The 20,588-nt window shown below is 49.1% G+C and overlaps 1 protein-coding gene across 1 annotated transcript in view; it reads right to left on the bottom strand.

The window, feature by feature from the left end:
- Window positions 1-20,588, bottom strand: part of CFAP77 (cilia and flagella associated protein 77) — a 66,998-nt gene that overhangs the window by 17,044 nt on the left and 29,366 nt on the right. The window contains exons 2-3 of the mRNA XM_083807197.1: window positions 9,387-9,486; window positions 8,597-8,825 (exon numbers count right to left, since the gene is read on the bottom strand). Coding sequence (XP_083663323.1) covers window positions 8,597-8,825; window positions 9,387-9,486 — 329 coding nt within the window. The remainder of the gene's footprint in view (window positions 1-8,596; window positions 8,826-9,386; window positions 9,487-20,588) is intronic.

Raw genomic sequence — 20,588 nt, 5'->3', positions numbered from 1 at the left:
CCCGTCAATGCCATGCTGCTCTTGAGGTTTCAAGGTTGTCAGTCTCCCCTCAAACTTATTTTCAAAGGTTTATACATCAGCGGGGGAAAAAAAAAAAAGGTACTTGGCAAAAGTGGATACAAAGGACTTTTGCTCAGGAAGGGTTTTTATACTGGCTTAAAAGATGCAATCAATTTTATTGCTGTATTGTAAAAGGGCAAAAACTTGACTTGAGATTGCTTTTTTTCTTGTATTATTCAAAAGCACAAGGGCTCGTAAATATTTTAGTGCGAACTGCAGCCCTTGGATTTTCCTGGTAGCCCTCCAGCCAGTGCAGCACGGCTCCTGCCGTACTCTGCCCGCTGATGGTCAGGACAGGCTCTGGTGGGGAGCAGGGGACACTTGCATGGGCACTGACTCCCTGGTGGCTGCGTGGTTTTGGGGCTGCATCAAAAGCTCTGCTCCCAGGAACCACGTGTGACCCTCTAATTTTCAAGGGCAGCTTAGTGGCAGCAGGCTCTGACACTGTATGGGTGCCTATACGGTAGGTAAATCATATCACTGATTTTTTTTACAGCTGTGATATCAAAGTTGTGTTACAACACCAACAGCTATCCTGAAACTTTAACCCTTTCTTGAAAGGTTAATGAGGCTTCATTTTCTTGGAGTCAGCCCTTGCTAGTGTCTTTCAATCTGAGATGATTTCCTCTTGGTGTACAGCCAGGATCCACATTTGGGGTCTTCAGCCCACAGAGCCGTAAGAGGCACAGCCTTTGTACCCCTTCCTCACGTGTGTCGTGGTGTGAAGGATTTGTCCCGTGGCGGTACTGTCCGTACAGAGTTCTCTGTCCTGTCTTGTGGCTGGGGTTTGGATGGCCAAGCTGGCTCTCTCACCAGCACAGATCAGTTTCTTGCTGGGAACCAGTTTGTTATCCAGTGTGGGGCTCCTCAGTGCAGCCAGTGCAGATTATCTTCAGCAAATAAAGCGCAAGCTGGGGTCTGTGATTCTGCTCGGGGCCTTGGGGTACCACCAATGCACACAGCACTGAGGCATTAATGCTCCGGTCCCTCTGCCCTGAAAGGGTGTTTATAGTACAGGAAAACTCTGATTACAGTTCCCTTGTACTGCTATATTGTCTCCCTTCCTCCCTTGTTACTGATGGGCTAGAGCTAGCAATCTATCTACCATTAATTTGTCTCTGTGTAGCCCAGCAGGAATCTGGGGCATGATTACAGCTCTGGCCCTTGTGTGAGAGCCGGCACGGCCCCGGCATCCCCTTGCAAACTGCCTGGCTCTGCCTTGCCTTAATTGTTCCCCTTTGGCCAGTGGACCTGTCTGCTCTAACAAGGGCAGTGAGGAGGGCCGAGGTAATTGAAGCACTTAGCCACACTCCCCAGCATTGCCTCCTGCAGCTAATTAGGAAAGAGGGCTGCTGGGCTCTTCGTTATTTCTTCTAATTGTTTGTGGGTTTTGCATAACAGTGAATGGCAGAAGAGGGATGTTCAGTTAGCGGCGGATTCTTGACTTTGAAATTTGTATAAAAGGTCACTTACAATTTGTTAGCACTTTCACAAAAGTGAATTCAATTAGCGGCTCCAGAAGTCCCTGCACACATGTGCATGTGCTTGTAAGAGGGAGAGATGGAAAAACATGCAGAGTGTGAATGTAAAGGCTCCTTGCTTTCCTAGGAAGCTTGTGGACTATACAGCGAAGTTATAGGCCCCTTACAGCTTTATGGTCCTCTAAATAGGTCCTGGCAATAAACCCATGGAGAGGCCTGAAAGATCATTTTTAAATGATCTCCACTTGTCCTCACTTTCCATTAACCACTGAAGAAAATAACAAGAGAAAAATTGGTAGAAAACACTCGGGGACCAATTTTTTTTTGCAGTCTTTGCACTGGCAAACCTCCCAGTTGAAATAGTGGGTCTTTCACCCGTGTGGCAGCTTCAGGATCCGTGCCGTCAAAGCACTGATTGCTCTGAATTTCTGAAGCTTCTTTACAGTCCTTGTAATTTGGATGAGGAAATAACAATATAAGTTATTTCACTGTGGGCAGCCAATGAGGCAGTGGCTTCTTCTAAGTGTCAGAGGATCTGTTATTTTGCTCAGAGGGCTCGTATGTATAGAACAGTAAAAAGAATAAAATCCATTGTAAACATGTACTTTAAAAGATTTATCAGATGCTCATAGCTGTACTTAGGAGTACACATGGTTACAAGAACACCAATTTGCTTTACTATTCCCTCCCAGGCCAAGAGTGAGATGTACACTTGTAACAATCCTAAATGCACACATGGAAACTCGTATCTCACAGCAAAGACACCAAGCCAGCTCCTACCTATTCGATAACTGGCTTCACAAGCTGGAATCTGCATGTTAACGTTGGTCTTTTGGGTTGGAAATGCCATGTGGCTTACTTAGCTGAAGGTTATTTGAATTTGTCTTCAACAAATTTATCTCTACTGACTGGAAATCCTCTCTTATCCTCCCAGAAACTCAGGTGGGATGTGGTTAGGGGACAGAGCTATTCTAGCCTGGAAGCCTCAAGCTGGGGCTGAGAGTGAACTTTGCAGTCTGCAGCCGTCAATGCCAACAAATGCAAACCGTCCTGATGAGTGTGCTGCTTTGCTTTCATTTGGAAGAAAATCCTCCCCTCCCCCCCAAAAAAAAACAACCAAACAACTAACAATGAACAGAACAAATCAAAGAGCCAGGTCTTCCCCTCGACCTCCTGTTCGTGCTTAAATCTCTGGCTAGGCGGGGATGTTACTGGCACTGTTTCCTTTCAAATGAAGCAAGGGGTAGAAAGCTTTGCTTCCACAAAAAGGATTCTGTGGTTATTTCCCTCTGAACTAGGTTTTCATTGTACAAATTGCAAAAGCAGAAATTTGCGGGGGGGGGGAAGTCTACTTGTGGCAAGAAGTAGTTTTAGAGGGTAAAAGTTCTGGTAGAAATTCTTCAGCCAGCTCTGATCCACAGAGACAAACCCATGGATGATAGCTAGTCTGTGTGACAGTAAATTACTTTCCTATTCAGTTTAATGCATTTGGTAACAAGGGATCTAAATCTTTATTCCCCTCTTCCCCATCTTGTGGCTGATGTTCAGGACCTGAACCTTATGCCAAAACATGCCTGTTTTTTTCTTCACGTGAGAGCCTGAAGTAGTCAGACTTACAACTGCAGTAGATAACCATGCTGAAGGAGAATCAGCATCTTCACAGTGCACTCAAGATTGTTTGAAGGGATACCAGGTCTGTACACAGGGCTCTGCCCACCCTGCACGAGGCAGTGCAATCCAGGCAGACGTGGCTGGGAGCTACGCAGTAGCAATACCTGCACAGAGATGCAAACACAGCCAGCCTGCCACGTGTCCAGTACAAGAAAATGATTCTTGAAATAGAAATTCTTATCTTAGCAACACGAGGATGGTGGCAGAGGCACAAAGTATCTTTTGCTGTGGAGCTGGATAGGAGATGCAATTATCTGAACTGATGGGAGACCTATTTTTTTAACTTGGTTGCATGTTTTTATCTTCAGCCTGATGGTGGTTCCAGTCTCTGTAATATTTTTATAATTTTTGTCAGTGTCAGATATTTTTTCCCCTTAAATTTTGGTTTGCCCCAGTCTTTTGGGGGCTTTGTGGCTTACACATTTGTTCTGCTTCCAATGATTGTGGATCAAGTGTGGTCTTCCTGTAGTATTTCTTTCTTGCCTGTCCAGCTTTTTTTTTATTTTTTTTTCCTGGAACACCATCTACTCTTCAGCATAGTTTCTTTATAACTGGACTTTTTTTTTCTTCTCCCTTCTTCCTGGGCCATATACTAATGACCTGAAATGTTCTTTAAGTGTTTCAAAAATAAACTTGCTAAAGCACTCTCTGTGCCAAAGAGATGCTGGAAATATCAAAACAGCATTTGGGCAGCCTTTTGAACTTCGTTTTGGCTGTGTGCAAAAATCATGGGCACTTTGGGTGGAAAGGCCACTTGCAAAGCACAAGCACTAACACTGGAAGCTCCCTTTTTGGGGAAGGTGAAAGATAAGGACAGAGCAATCAGTTAAGCCAGGAAGCTGCAGGAGAAGCCAATGTAACAGCTGAGCTGTTAAAGGCCAGCAAGTCAGCAGTGTGTTAGGACAACTGTCAGCAGTGCGTTAGGACAACTGGAAATGATACAAAGGAAAGAGGAGGTACTGGAAAACCAAAGCCTTTGGCCAGTTGTAGCAGTTCGTAGAGGAGAGACTGCAGTGAACAAATGCTTCAGAGGTGAGTCTGCAGAAACACGGTGAAAGCAGCTGCTCGAGGACTAAGACCAGTTTTAGAGAATGGGAGGTAGAATGATGGGCGGAGATGAAGTTAGAAGGAAAACGGAATGTGAAATTCAGGAGAGGGACGATTGAAGCGAAGGCAGGCAGTAGGGGGGACCCGGCAGGAGACGTGGGGATGACAGAGTGCCAGGGAAATCCTGCCAGCACACCCAAGGTCAGCCCAACCTACAGGCCAACTGCCAAGTGGATGGCAGCATGTCTGAGGCAGGGTTATGGCCATGCAGGGTTTGAAGGAGGTACAGGTGTGGGATGGCAGAGAAAGGCACGTCTGTGCAGTCCTTGTGCCCAGGAACACATTCAGGAATGTAGAAGGCAGAATTAGCAAACTTGCTGTAGTAAAAGAAAAGCAAATGAAAAGTTTTCTTTAAAAGCAGCCCTGGAAATGCTAGCCTGTGATAGTACTGAGGACGTATTCTGTGCTGCTATAATGTCTCTAGCTCCTGGGGATAAAACTTGTGCTTGGGCTACCAACTGTGCTGGTGTGTTTTGCCTTCAGACTCCTAGTGTGACCTTGTGTAAATCAAAATAATCTAAAATCTAGCTGTAGACAGCATCCATATATTTGTGCTTGCTCCTAGTTCCAAGAATGATGATTTAATACCTGCTAATTTCAGTGCATGGTAAACTTCAATCACAGAAGGTGGTTAGGAGGCTAAATATGGGCTTGGGACTCTTTTGGGAGTTGCCAAATGCATCTGAATACCAGGCTGTATTGACACCAGCTATGATCCTGGAGGTCTTCACAGACCCTCTGTGTCTTTAGATTCAGTTTCATCAAGACTCAGGCCACTCAGTGCCTTGCATTCTCCCTTTTGTAAAACAAGGTCATTACACAAGGAGGATGGGGTTGAACACACCTGCTAATAGCGCTGTGTAGGGTTATTTTAAATGAAAAGACAGAGGACTTGGGTCCAGGACATCAGCAACCCTAAACCACAGACATCTTACAGCTATGTAACTTGCCATGCACAAAGAGCCTGTGTGGATGGGATGGGTTGGGTTGACCTCCTGGGGGAGGTACTGCCAACTCTGGGTATTTTCCTTGAAAGAAAATCCGTAGGCCTGTTTGCAGCGGGGATGAGGACTGAGGCAGGTGAAGCTGAGTGTGCTCGCACTGCAGCGTGGTCATTACTGCAGCGCCTGGGCCCAGTGGGCACGCACTCCTGCAAATCGTGGCTTGCACGAGGCAGCTCTTGTAGAGATCAGAAGCTGGAGCATGAATCAGAGGAGCCCAACTGGAGGGTGCCCCATGGGGGAGGCTGGGACCCTACCACATCCTCGTTACTGTTGACCTTGGCACGAGTGCTGCCTGCTGATGGATCGGTTACGGAGCTGGACAAGACCCTGGGGAACCACTGTATTATCTATTATCGTCCCATCAGTGTTTCCCCTGACCCCTCCCAGCTCCGCATGCCACAGGCATCAGGGAGGGAATAAATCTTTGTCTGATACTGAGAGAGAGAGGGAGCGAGAGCAGGAAAAAGGAGAGATGAAAAATGTCCTTTTTATGACTCTCACAACAAAGCTGGCCACATGATTCGTAGCAAACACCTCTCTGGGAAGAGGGAGGGTGAGAACAGGGGGAATCAGCAAAAAAGCAGAGCTGCTTCTCTCCCCTGGAAGATGCCCCCGGGGAATTAATAGAGAGGGGGCACGGGTGACCTTTGAAGGTAAATATATTGTGGAAGGAAACAGGTCCTCGAGCTTCAGAAAACTCACACCAGTGTCTGTGAGGCTGCCTTGTGAAATGCTCCATGCAGCACACATCCACCATGAATGGGAAGTGGAAGCATAAGTGATCTGCTGTGCTAGAGGGAGCAGCAGGGCCAGGACGTGATTAATAAGGCACTAATAGCAACCCCAGCATTTATCTACGTTCTCTTCTATTTGGGATGATCCAGGAGAGCTTGTGCTTGTAAGCCTGGGGACAACTCCTGACCTTGGTGCCTTTAGGACACTTAGGTGCCTTTAGCACTGCAGCCTAGGGCCTGGGAAGGGACCGGAGAAATGATGCCAGCTGCCCAAAGGAGCTGCATCGAGGCTGTGGGTGCAGATGCGGGGGTGGGGGGGTTGCAATGGCACTTTGGGAGGCTCACAGAGCTCTGGGGATTGTCCCAGAGCATTGCAGTGATCAGTGCAGGTGAATTCAGTGTGATGGGAAGGCACCTTTGCTCCTTGGCTGTACCATCTGTGCTGTGTTTTGGGCAAGGGAACATCATGCAAGCTCTGTTCTCAGCAAAACAAAACAAACAAACAAAGAAAAAAAAAGTTTGAAGATCTCAGTTGCAGCAAAGTGGGTGCTTTTAGAAGCAAGTAAGTTCTTGGAGTCATGGGAAGGGACTGCATGCCACTGTTCTCTCCCCTTCTGCTGCCAGACAAGCACATATCTTACAGCAAGTGCATTCCCAATTAGCAGCACTAAGAACACAGTTATGCAGGGCTTAGAGTCCAAAAGCAGAAACAACTTAAATCCATTGACAACCATGTCATTTTTAACAGGGAGCATTGTGTTGAAACTGGTCTGCTGCGACTAGGAACAGACCTGGGCTGGGGAGCACTCACCCATGCATTTGTCTTTAACTTGCCAGTCATGAAAACTGAGTTAAATTCCCCACTTTTACCCAAATGGTTGTAACAACTCCTTAGTAATCCTAGTAATTTGATTTTGTCTATAACATGCTTTTAAAGTAAAGGGATAAATACAATCAGTCTGCATAAAAGGTAGCTATTAAGGAGAAGACAAGTTGTACAATAATAACTTTATATTAAAAGCCTTTTCCCACTACTTCTGCTGTTGTGGGGTCTGCAGATTTTCCTTAAAACTTCTGAAACGTGCCTAGACTTCTTGCAGGCAGCCATTTAACCTCCGTTTATGAAGAAATAAAGCAAAATTGATGTTGATTTTGGTCTACATTGGGGGATACTTTTGCAACATAAAAGCCCTTTTGCCTGCAATTTACAGAGCAGCCCTGTCACGTTGGTGAGGGCTGATACTGATAAAGATAAAGCTTTATAGCTGGGGCATTTGCAGCTAACAGCAAGCTAATGCTGCATTTTCATTTTGATGCAATTAATGTTAATGTCTGCTACGAAAATTGTCATTAAATACCATTTTAAAATCCATTCAATTTGCATATGCAAAGCCCATTTACTATCATGTAAAATACACGGTGCCGTTCATCATGTCTTTTCTCTAGAATTTGTAGCTGTTATTTTTCTGGTAGTGATTATTATCCAGCTCTTAAAATGAAACCTAATGTCTAGTCCAGACCTGTACAGAGCATGAAAACTGTGCTCCAGCAGCATCAGGGCTGCTTTGGAGTCCTTTTCAGAGGTTTTAGCGCTTGTTTGCGTTGGGCTTACGCTGGCTTTTCCAGACCACCATGCGCCCTCCAGCCTCCTGCGTGCTGCTGTAGAGGACAGGCACTCAGCCTAAGCAAGGTGCTGATGTTCTCCCCTGCAGACCCCCTGTTCACAACTACTCGGGAGAAATCAGCACGGCAGATAGCTGGGAACTGGTATGTGACGGATATGTTAGAAGTGGCAAAAGCGACCCATTTAAATACTTTATATCTTTGAACCTCAGGTGGGGGTCGTGTATGCTGGGTGCTTCTTAAAAATCTTTTAGACACTGCACTGCAACCCAGTTCAGTGTGAAGCCTTAAACATCCCACTGTGTTGCAAAGCAGGAGCGGGTACGTTTATGCCCTGCTAGAGGGGTTGCTGAGGGAGCAACCCTTGGGCTGTGCTAGAAGAAGCCCCTGGAAGCAGAAGAGAGAGCAGGGAAAAGCTGCTTTGTGTTTATTCTGACTTACTGAAAGTTTCTGCCTGACGCATGGTGGTGAACTAACAAGTGGGAGAAAGTAGAATAAAGAACTTGAACTGATCCTTAATTGCACCAGAGTATGAACAGATAGAAATGCTGTTTGTTCTGACTCAGTATCACTTTCTGACCTGGGGAGGCCGTTATTCTGGCTTGCACATCCGTGCTCCTTTAAGTCAAAGGACTGGCATTGAAAATATTTTTTAGTAGTTCCAAGCACTTGGTGCTAGAGGTAAAATAGGGATGTGCTGTGGCATGCAGACTAGATTTAGGTAGCTGTTAGTGACACGTAGGTGGAATCAGGTGGCAAAACACAGAAGTGATGCTATGATTCTTTTGCATCATGTCCAGGTTCAGGACACTTCTCTTTTGGGGGCTGTACTGGCTGAGAGATGGGGGAAGATGCAGATGAGAGAGTAGAAAGGGATAGTTCCCTTCTGAGAAGGGCCCCAATCCTTTCCCCTTACCGTGCTGGGATGCCATAAGTCATGTCTGCAGGTACTTTGGGAGGAGATCTCTTGAAGCGACTGTATTCATCGTCTTTGCGCCGTATGTCCTTGGCCTTGTAGTACAAGTTAAATTCACGGGCTGTGGTATAACCAGCCTTCAGAGCACCGCGGTTCATGGTGATGAAGTCTCGGGGCATATTCTGAGTTAAACCAGTCCTGGGCTTTATTGTGTTCCAGTGGCCTATTGCTGGAGATGGAAGGAGACATGAGGCAAAGAGAAAAAGATTAGGGTGAGCTTCTATTTGGGGAAGCAGGCTGATGCACGGTTTGTGTGTTGCACATGAGGGCCTTGTGTGGCTTGTATGCATTTTTGCCACAGCTTCACAGTGGCGTGACCTTCAACATATCTTGCCCTGATTATTTTCAGATGGGGAACTATCCTATCTGAATTAGATGTCTTCTCACTCTCCACCCTGACTGGCTCAGCAAGTCTGATTTTACGGGGGAAATAATTTCTCAGGGCATGAAGTAGAAACTCTTCTGAGTTATGAAAGTGGCCACGTGTATTGCCCTTTGCAGATGCTCTACCCTTTTCTTCTTGGGCTCTGTGTGATCCCATAAAAGTTTCCAAGATGCTAGGGAAGCGTTAGTAGTCACCAAGCATTTTTTGTGATATTAATGAAAGTGGGTGAATGTTGGATTTCTTCACCTCCAGCTTGGTGAAAAGTAATGAGGAGCACTGGGAAGGAGAGTCCCTATTAGCATTAGGACTTTGTTGCAGGTCTATGTTTTAGTGGCGTTGTCATACCTTCAGGGACTCCTCCATCTGTCCTTTCGATGTATAGCCCATATGAAAAATCAAAGCCTGGCAGGGTATAGCAGTTTCTCTGGGGCTTTCCCAGTTCTGCCTGCAGAAGAGTGAAGTTAAAGGAGAAGCATAAAGACCTTGTTTGATGAGGTAAACCTCCTGAAAACAAAAATATGTAACAGAATGTGACCATGAGTGTCAGCAGTGGTTCTGGCTCCACTTGGCACAGGTTGGGATCCCAGTGTCTGGACACAAGGGAGTGCTACAGTGCAGGGAGGACTCACAGCCATGAGGCTTCACCAGCGCTGAAGCATGAGGGATGCTGAAGTTCATAAAAGTTCATACCTGAGTTATAGTGACCTAGCCCTACTGGGAATAGGGATCTTGATTTAATATATATGGACTTGAAGTCTCCTTTTTTGGCTAACTTATCCTTTGGCTTGAGTGCCCAGCTGTGATATCTACAGGGGGAGACTGCAGCTAGACTCGACTTTCCTTTAAGTTGCTTCATTTCCAAGTTGTTCTTAGAAAGCTGGCAAAAACTCCCCCAAATGCAATCACACCACCACTTCAGCCTGGGAATAATCAAGACGCAAGGCATATAGTGGGTGGGATAAGGGAGATGAAGGGGGAGCAGACCCCGGGGTTTATAGCACAGAAAAGAGAACTTGAGCTCAATAACCTCGTTTCTATTTAGTTTTAAAATGAACTCTTCCCCAGCCCATGTGTATCCCAGCCTGGTGTTGTCTGTGGGATTAACTGACCTCCCTTCACCCCTTTGTCTCTACCCTCCCATCTCCATGGTGAAGTCACTGCAGGATGTGTGTGTCTTGAAACCTTATTGCTGCTTGAAAGGGAGGCAGTGGAGGAGGGAAGGGGTGGGAGCCTGGCAGCCTGGGGCTGTGTGTTCCTGCTGGGGAGGCTGCAGCAGGGTCAGACAACAAGCCCCCTGGAGCCATGTGGCACAGTGTGGGTGCCTCAGACGGGTTATTTTCCATGGGAAGCCTGTTGGGGAGGATGGAGGGTTGTGGAAGCTGGATTGGCAGATCTTTTGGGGAAAACGGAAATGTTGAAATACTATTCTAGTGCTGCACACTGGAGCATCATTGAACACTGGCATTGAAGTGACTGTTGTTATGCTCCAGAGTGAATGCTGGATCAGGAGGTGCTGAATCAAATGTAGTGCTTTCTGCAGGGACAGACTGTAGCTGAAAATGATCCACTTCAAACTCGTCACTATGGCAGGCCGAGGCTGGACAGCAGTCGGTAAGGGATGTAGCTGCCTACTGGAGCTCCTTGTACAGGAACATTGTCCAAATCCAAATTTACGTTCTGTTCCCAGCTAGCCTTGCACAAACCTTGGCTGGGGCCTTGGACCATCCCCAGCTCTCCTGTATGCTGCCAGCCTGGTGGCCCCTTTGCAGTGTGCCGTAAAGGGCACTCAGTGGGTGTGCACGATGCTGCGGCGCAGCTCGAGCTCTTTCTGCATCACCCTCAGCTCAGGCAAAGCTCTCACCGAGCTTGTTTTGCCTGAATAGCGAGGGCTAAAGGCCTGCCCAAACAGGCACCTGTCCAGAGCGCTTTGTGCTGAGGTCTCTAAAAGTTGCTCATAATTCCTCAAACTTTTTGCCTGGAGCCATTTTTTTGTACGTTGTCAGTTTGGTATTTCTCAGCTCCCACCTCTACACGCCACTATGCAAAGACTTAAAAGCACGCAGAGGCTGCAGACAACATGCTGTGGGCACTGGGCTCCTCACCAGCATGTCCAGGGGCGAGATGGTGCCTGCATTTGCTTCCCAGGTCTGTGAGGGTCACATTAAATTCACCTGCTTGTGACACTATAAAACAGGTGTGGTGTCCATGTGACTCTCAGGAGCATAAGTTCACCAGAAAATGAGTTTTCTGGACTTTCTAGACTTGCATAGACTTAAACTCTATCAGCTTCCTTGCCCTGCATGAGCCTACAGATAGTTTGATGTCAGCAGACGTTAGTAATGAGCTTTTTGAAGGCAATCAAATGAGTAACCTGAAGGAATCTGTGCATGAAGTGGCTGCTTCCCCCCCAGCTACCTCCTGCAAAACTCTGGCAGGGGAAGGGGACTGTCCCTTGCAGATGTGTCCAGCACTGAGCACAATGGGAGCGAGTGGGCTTTTAGTGCTACTGCAATTGAAATATCACACGGCAGTGCTAAACCATATGTGCATGCTGCGTGTGAGTTAGGGAGCTCACGCAAAAGGCATAAACTGGTGCCAGAAATGATAAAGGAGCTTTCACTGTTGATCTATTTCTCCTGTATTTACAGGCATTTGTACAGGAGCTATTTTTAGGTTGGTTGTCACTCATGTACCAGGGAAATCGTACAGAGCTCTTCAGAGGCACGAGGAAAGGCTGTTTCCCGGGGTCACGTTCTGATACTGGATCTAAGTGAGGCCAGAAATCTGCTGCTACGAGGAAGGTGTGGCAGGTGGGAGAAAATCTCGAAGAAACTGCAGGAAAGGAGAGGTTTGTAATCTGTGGCGAAGTGGCTTCCAGACCTTTGAACGCAGAACTGTGTAGAACAGAAGAAATTACAGCATTTAAAGGTTCCCTTTTGCACGGCACCTGAAGTTAACACAGTTGGGTATTTACTCTGTTGCAAAATGAATGCACGCTGTTTCTTTTTATGATTGGGTGGCGTTTTACAGTCACTTTGCGCTGAATAAATAACGCCAAAGGTGCTGGGTAATTAATTAAAGAAGATTCACAGATTCACAGATTCACAGATTTTTCTAGGTTGGAAGAGACCTCAAGATCATCGAGTCCAACCTCCGACCTAACACTAAGTACTCCACTAAACCATATCCCCAAGCTCTACATCTAAACGTCTTTTAAAGACCTCCAGGGATGGTGACTCCACCACCTCCCTGGGCAGCCCGTTCCAATGCTTAATAACCCTTTCGGTAAAGAAGTACTTCCTAACATCCAACCTAAAACTCCCCTGTCGCAACTTTAGCCCATTCCCCCTCGTCCTGTCACCAGGCATGTGGGAGAATAGACCAACCCCCACCTCTCTACAGCCTCCTTTCAGGTAACTGTAGAGAGCGATGAGGTCGCCCCTGAGCCTCCTCTTCTCCAGGCTGAACAAGCCCAGCTCCCTCAGCCGCTCCTCGTAAGACTTGTTCTCCAGACCCCTCACCAGCTTGGTCGCCCTTCTCTGGACTCGCTCGAGCACGTCCATGTCCTTCCTGTAGCGAGGGGCCCAAAACTGAACACAGTACTCGAGGTGCGGCCTCACCAGAGCCGAGTACAGGGGCACAATCACTTCCCTCGACCTGCTGGCCACACTGCTTCTTATACAGGCCAGGATGCCGTTGGCCTTCTTGGCCACCTGGGCACACTGCTGGCTCATATTCAGCCGACTATCCACCAATACTCCCAGGTCCTTCTCGGCCAGGCAGCTTTCCAGCCACTCATCTCCCAGCCTGTAGCTCTGCTTGGGGTTGTTGCAGCCCAGGTGCAGGACCCGGCACTTGGCCTTGTTGAACTTCATGCAGTTGACCTCAGCCCATCGCTCCAGCCTATGCAGATCCTCCTGCAGAGCCTTCCTGCCCTCGAGCAGATCGACACACGCACTTAGCTTGGTGTCATCTGCAAACTTACTGAGGGTGCACTGGACGCCCTCATCCAGATCATCAATAAAGATATTAAAGAGGACCGGCCCCAGTACCGAGCCCTGGGGGACTCCACTAGTGACCGGCCTCCAGCCAGATTTGACTCCATTCACCACAACTCTCTGGGCCCGGCCATCCAGCCAGTTTCTAACCCAGCGAAGCGTACGCCAGTCCAAGCCCCGAGCAGCCAGTTTCTTGAGGAGAATGTTGTGGGGAACGGTGTCAAAAGCCTTACTGAGGTCAAGGTAGACCACGTCCACAGCCTTTCCCTCATCCACCAAGCGCGTCACTTGGTCATAGAAGGAGATCAGGTTCGTCAAGCAGGACCTGCCTTTCATAAACCCATGCTGACTGGGCCTGATCGCCTGCTTGCCCTGCAAGTGCTGCGTGATGACCCTCAAGATAATCTGCTCCATGAGCTTCCCCGGCACTGAGGTCAAACTGACAGGCCTATAGTTCCCCGGGTCTGCCCTGCGGCCCTTCTTATAGATAGGCGTCACATTGGCTAGCCGCCAGTCAACCGGGACCTCCCCCGATAGCCAGGACTGCCGATAAATGATGGAAAGCGGCTCGGCCAGCTCCTCCGCCAGTTCTCTCAGTACCCTCGGGTGGATCCCATCCGGCCCCATCGACTTGCGCACATCCAAGCTCCGTAGCAGGTCGCCAACCATTTCCTCATGGATAGCGAAGGCCACATCCTGCTCCCCATCCCCTTCCACCAGCTCAGGGCACTGGGTGTCCGGAGAACAACCGGTATTGCCGCTAAAGACTGAGGCAAAGGCGGCATTAAGCACCTCAGCCTTTTCCTCATCCTTAGTAACTAGGTTTCCCCTCGCATCCAGTAAAGGATGGAGATTCTCCCTAGTCCTCCGTTTCGCGTTGATGTATTTGTAAAAGGATTTTTTGTTGTCTTTAACGGCAGTAGCCAGGTTGAGCTCCAGATGAGCTTTGGCCTTTCTAATTTTCTCCCTGCACAGCCTCGCTACATCCTTGTAGTCCTCCTCAGTGGCCCGCCCTTTTTTCCAAAGATTATAAACCCTCTTTTTTCTGCTAAGCTCCAGCCGCAACTCTCTGTTGAGCCAGGCCGGTCTTCTTCCACGCCGGCTCATCTTTGGGCACGTGGGGACGGACCGCTCCTGTGCCATCACGATTTCCTTCTTGAGGAGCGCCCAGCCTTCCTGGACTCCTCTGCCCTTCAGAACCGCCTCCCAAGGGACTCGGCCAACCAGCGTCCTGAGCAGCTCAAAGTCAGCCCTCCGGAAGTCCAAGACAGCAGTTTTACTGGTCCCCTTCCTGGCCTCGCCAAGAATAGAGAACTCTACCATTTCGTGGTCACTCTGCCCCAGACAGCTTCCGACCACCACATCTCCCACCAGTCCTTCTCTGTTTGTGAAGAGAAGGTCTAGCGGGGCACCACCCCTGGTAGGTTCACTGACCAGCTGCGTCAGGAAGCTATCTCCCACGCTCTCCAGAAACCTCCTAGACTGCTTTCTCTGTGCCGTGTTGTGTTTCCAGGATATGTCCGGGAAGTTGAAGTCCCCCACGAGGACAAGCGCCGACGATTTTGCAACTTCTGTCAGTTGCCTATAAAACTCCTCATCCGTCTCCTCATCCTGGTTCGGCGGTCTATAACAGACCCCCACCAGGATGCTAGCCTTGCCGGCCTTCCCGCGGATCCTAACCCACAGGGATTCAACCTTATCATTCCCAGCCTGGAGTTCTACAACATCGAAAGATTCTCTAATGTAGAGAGCCACGCCACCTCCCCTTCTGTGCTGCCTGTCCCTCCTGAAGAGCCGATAGCCAGGCATTGCAGCACTCCAGTCGTGGGAGCGGTCCCACCACGTCTCCGTGATGGCAACCAAGTCGTAGCCTGCCTGCTGCACAATGGCTTCCAGCTCCTCCTGTTTGTTACCCATGCTGCGTGCATTAGTGTAGATGCACTTCAGCTGGGCCATCGCCTTCTTCCCCGGCCTAGCCATTGTTTCCCCCGGCACAGCTCCGACAAGCCTTGTTTGAGCCCCGTCCCCCTTCTTACCTAGTTTAAAGCTCTCTCTATGAGCCCCGCCAGCTCCTGGCCTAGGATCCGTTTTCCCCTTGGAGATAGAGACCCATCTGGGGCCATCAGGCCGGGTGCCGAGTAAAGCTCCCCATGGTGAAAAAACCCAAAATTTCTATGCTGGCACCAGCCTCTGAGCCACCTATTAACCACATGAGCTTTCCATGTCCTCTCCGTGCCTCTCCCTTCCCCCGTAGGGATGGACGAGAACACCACCTGCACTCCCGCTCCCTCCACCAATCGTCCCAGCCCCCTATAGTCCTGTTTGATGGCCCTGAGGCTTCTCTTTTCAACATCATCGCTGCCAGCCTGGACTATCAAAAGCGGGTAATAGTCAGAGGGGCGAACCAGGTTTGGAAGCTTCCTGGTAACGTCTCTGACCCTGGCCCCAGGGAGGCAGCAGACTTCCCTATGTGTGGGGTCAGGCCGACAAATAGGGCCCTCCGTTCCCCTGAGGAGGGAGTCGCCCACAACAATCACCCTTCTTTCTTTCTTGGTGGAGGCAGTCCTGAGGCGTGGAGTCAACTTCCTCACCTCAGGCATCCTCCCGGGTAGGCTTCCTACCTCATCCTCACCCACCGGTCTCTCCAGCTCCAGGGCCTCAAACCTATTGTTCAAGGGCACCTGGGAAGGCGGCGCCGGAAGGGGAGGGCATCTCCTGCGAGGTCGAGCAGGGACCTGCCTCCATTCCTCCTCAACTCGCAGGTCCCCTCCCTCTGCCCGATGGCAACAGGGCAGGGGGTCCACCCCCTTTTGGGGCGTCTCACCCTGGTCCCTCTCCCTCCGGTCCTGCAGGGAGTCGCTCCACCAGTCTATCTCCCGCTCGCACTCCCTGATATCCCTCAGCCTCTGCACCTCCTCCTTGAGCTCTGCCACCATGCGGACCAGGTCGTCCACCTGCTCGCACCTCACGCAAGCAGTCTCTCTGCCCCCCGCCGATGGCAGCAAGAGGCTCAGACACTCCCCGCATCCGGAGACCTGAACTGCCGCATGTTTGGACGGGCAGTCGGTCTGGGTGTGCACTGACTTCCTAGAGAAAGCACCGTGCCTGGTGGAGACCATCGCAGCCCAGCTGACGGGAGAGTGTCGTTAGAGGAGTTGTCCCTATGGGCGGGTGTGAGCGCTCCGCCCTGCCTGCCCGCCCTGCCCGCGCTCACTGCCTCGCTAACTGCCGCGTCGCTCCCCCCGCGTCACTCCCTGTTTGCCGGCCCTGGTCGCCGCGCTCCTGGTCGCTCGCGCTCCCTAAGGGCTGCCTTTGAACGGCCGGGGGGAGGAGCTGACGCTGACGCTGCTGGCCCCGCCTACGCCTCGTCAGCCTCCCTCACGAGGGCTGCCGGTGCCTGGCGGCTCCCTCACGTAGGCTCGATGCCCGAAAAATAGCCCTGCCTGTCCCGATCCCGCGCTCCGCTGCAGCACGCGTCTGCCCCGGAGCCGGTCGCCTCGGCAAGAAAAAAATCTGGTCCAATATGTTGAACATGGAGGGAACCTGTGACTGAAGCAAACCAATAGGCTCAGAGGAGAGGACTCCGCATGCCAAGAATTTTTTTTACCCACAAAGGCAAAGAATGGGAAGGATGTAGCAGGAATGAATCTTGTTGAGTGTAATCAAAGATTAGTCTCTCTCATTCATAAATTAGCAAAATGCTGCTGCAGCCTCGCAGGCTGGTTCCATTTGTTTGTCCTCAGGCAGTGTCGGTGTGCTGTGCCACAGAGCGGTGGTGGGAGAGAGCCAAAGTTGGTGCAGAAGGTCCTTTTTTCTTCCCCAGCTCCAGCACTGTTTGCTGTGTTCAGGTTTAGACTGTCACAAAGCTGCTTGGCTGGAATACAGATCTGTCTGACAGCTGTGCCCATCAGCAGACAACTTCATTAAACCTCATTAAGATGTCATTTCTCTGCCTTATTTCCCACCTCTTGGCTCTAATTAAAACCGTCTCTCTCTGCATCCCAGGCGGTCCTAATTTTCTCTGGGTACCTTCTGCAAGTTTTCTCCCTTTACGACCTCAGTGAGGAAAACCAGGCATCTTAAATACTGTTTATCCAGCTCATTCAGAAGAGACAACTCTAGGCTTTCTCCTGAAGCACTCCCAGCGTATCCTGCAGAGATCACCACCTCCTAGGGCTGCAAGAGATGTGTGCTGAGGCTTTGTTTGCTCTCTAAAACTGTCTTCAAGGACTCAGCTAATGCATCCTTTCCCCTTGAGCCGGGTAATTGTCATTTTTGAACCAGGTGTGTGTCTTGTGCTCGGAGAGAGCCGCTCCCAGTCTGTCTGCAGTGCAGTGGTGGTGTTTGGGCAGTGGGATACCCTGCTCGGCTGAAGAGCAGTGTTGGGTGTATCGAGCTCTCTGGCCCTTCCCGGGTAGGCTCTGATTTCTGCCGCCTCAGATTTGTTTGAGTGTCTGAGGGTACTGGAGAACATTTCTGCGGAGCAAAAGGAGGGCTTGGAAATGGGTCTGTTTGCAAAAGGTAGGTGAGTTGCGAAGGTGCAGCAAAGGACAAAAACTTTAAGGATTACAGGTTTTGTTGCAAGCCTCCTGTGTTTTGTCCTCTGGTATTTATGATCATCAACACATTTCATTAATTTTCTACAGATGACCGAGACTCTGAGAGGGGTAAAACACCTGTCTGTGTACAGAGGGGTACAGCAAGAGATGAAGACACGGATTTTTAATCCCTGCATCTCACACAGCCCTTAGCTGGGAGGGGATGCTGGGCAGATCCATGAATCCCTTCTGCTCCAGTTCATCCAGGGCCGCCCTGTCCCTCCTCCATGGCTCTGTCCTGGGGGGGGCCTGCAAACCCTATACCGGTGCATTTCCAACCCACCAGGCCTTGCTTCCTTCCCTACCTTCTGTTCCACTTTTCATTATACCCCCTTGTACAGTAAAGCCTCCCGTCACGCTGCCATTACTATTATTATTGCAGATTTACTGCACTTGCAGAGTGAAGTGATTGCGGTGACAAGGCCCAGCATTTTTCCCTCCTTCCCCCCGCGACAGCTTGAAATCAAGCCCTTCATTTGCATTTACATGATCTTGCTGTGCAGCTTATGAGATAGGGAGATTTATTTGCTACTTAGCTTGATGTTTGATTACACTCTAAGAAGGCAGTGAGCTACAAAGTGCAGGGATACATCAGAACGGAGCTACTGAAAGCCTCTGGGGGACAGTAACTCAACATCAGGTTTAGGTAGATGAGAAAGGGAATGTTCAGTGTTTTGAGAAAGGCAAATTTGATCAGTTTTTTAAAGGTGGAGGGAAAAAACTTATTTTCCATCTCTCTCAGAAATGGTCGGGAAAATCAGAATATTAAAAGCACATGAAAATCTACATTTGTTAGCGCAGAAGAAATCCTAGCAGGGGCTGGCGGCTGCTGGGTGGTATGCTGCTAACCGCCTGCAACTTCCACTCCCAAGAAGATTATTAATAATAAGTTGGCACTTATCTTTGAAGCTTTTCATAAACATTAAAGGTCAAAGTCAAAGGAAGTTGTGATTGATGAAGGACCACAAAATCTGGCCCTGAGTTATTAAACTTCAGAATGCGTTACTGAGCAATAATCCCGCTGTAATAGCTGGGGAAACTGAGGCAGGGGATTAATGTGCCCATGTCTGACAGCAGAGGGAATGGAGCTTGGACCAGGGAAAACAGGACTGCGGATGGTGCCCTGTGTTCAGAGTGGGAGACCAAATTATTAGTCTCCCACAAAGGTGTGTGGGCCTTCCAGACGAAAGGGCAATGCTTGGGCAAAAGGCTCTCATTGGAATTATCTGGGGGTAATGCTCAGGGATCTGATATCAAGGCTCCTTTCACTACAAGTACTCCAGATAGGGTAGAGATGCTGCTAATCCAGGATACATCTACATGTTCAGTGTGCACTAACCTGTGCTCCTGACCGATCCACACTGGGAGCACCAGCCTTATTAGACAGAAACCTTCTTGTCTCAGGTCTAAATGTGAAAGATTTTCCCCTCCAGAAGCTATGTTTTGCACAAGGCTGGCAGCAGGAGCTTGTGAGGACGGATGGGACACAGGTGGCCCCCCCGCTGGGTTAGGCACCAGTGGCACAGAGGGGCTGCAATGGGCGCTGCCACCCCAGGGTTTTACCCACGCAACACCAGCCGGCCCCATCCCCTCTTCCTTTTGCTCTCCTGCTCGAGGGCAGGACCCAGCCTAGCAGGGGTGGAGTTACCAAAAACTAAGGGTTGTCTGTAAGGGTTCCTGATACAGAAGAACAGATCTGAGGAAAGACACCCGCTCTCTGGTACAGTAGCTTCACATGTGAACTGTTTGTAGTTCGCTTTGTCTTGAAAATTGCCATGAGATATGCTATTACAATTAATCATTAAAGACTTAAGGAAGAGTATACCCCATTACATAAAAGACTCCGGCGATGATCTTTATCCAACTTGTAAAATGGGCAGACTTGATGCGACTGAATAATTTTCCTCTCATCTGCACAAAATCATGAATGCTAGTCATACTTTGAGCCTGAAGTGAACACTGTGAGACCAGCCTATAATTACCAAAATAGAAAAAAAGAACAGCGTTTCCTAATGAATGACAAGCCACTAGGTGGAAATCTAATTTGGTCTAATTAAGCAGCCTTTGTGAGGATTTGTCTTTAGATGAAAAGAGGGAGCCAAAGAGATCTAAATGCAAATGAACTCTATCATTTTGGTTTTAAAGGGCCAGACAGATAGAAAAGTATTTGCTTGCACAACACTTTAATTTGTCTTCATGGGCGTATTCACCTTCTAGGTTTCCCCTGAAAAATCTTATTTGCTCCCCAATTCTGGGACTCTGAGCACTAGTCACTGCTTGAGTTAGAATACAGTGTGCTGTTAGAGGGACAATTTTAACAGTAGGGTATGAGAAATGCTAAAATTTTCTTTCTCTGTAACAGGGTTGCTTCTTTCTGCTACTTGAAAATGGTCTTGGAAAAAATCATCCTCTTTGCTAGGGAGTGAGATCCCAGGTCTGCCACTTTTGGTGTGTGGCACAATATAATTCTGGGGTCTTTGGGGGCACCTACTGGACCCTGAGCTCTTCCTCAGTGCATCTGTGTCAGTATGAATTACTTCAGCACTGATAAATCACCGCCACCTTGCCCAGTTGTGCTATTTCTGCTGATTCTGCTGACAGTCTCAATGCTGGGAGCAGGCAGCCCAGGTACAGCCCCAAAGGCTGCGACTTGCTGAGGTGTTTGACCGTAATTGAGATGGAAATATTGAAAACGATCTTCTCCTGCTCTATTAAATCTGCTCCTGACTCAAAGATAAATTTGTGTCTGTGTAAGGTTTCATGCCAGCGCTGAAGGTCAAAGCAGCATACGTGTTTCTGTAGTGGGTGTCACCGCTTGTGAAGTTCACATCGGCCTCTGCTTGCTCACAAGCCCCAAAGAAGCAGCGTGCTCTGTAGTCATGAGACAAAGCTGCTGGCAGGAAGGATGCATTATTTGGGCTAAATGAAGATGGGTACAGCTCACAGCTACT

Source organism: Anser anser (assembly GCF_964211835.1).
Source record: "Anser anser genome assembly, chromosome: 21".
Classification (NCBI taxonomy): domain Eukaryota; kingdom Metazoa; phylum Chordata; class Aves; order Anseriformes; family Anatidae; genus Anser; species Anser anser.
This window is presented reverse-complemented; position numbering and strand designations above follow the sequence as displayed.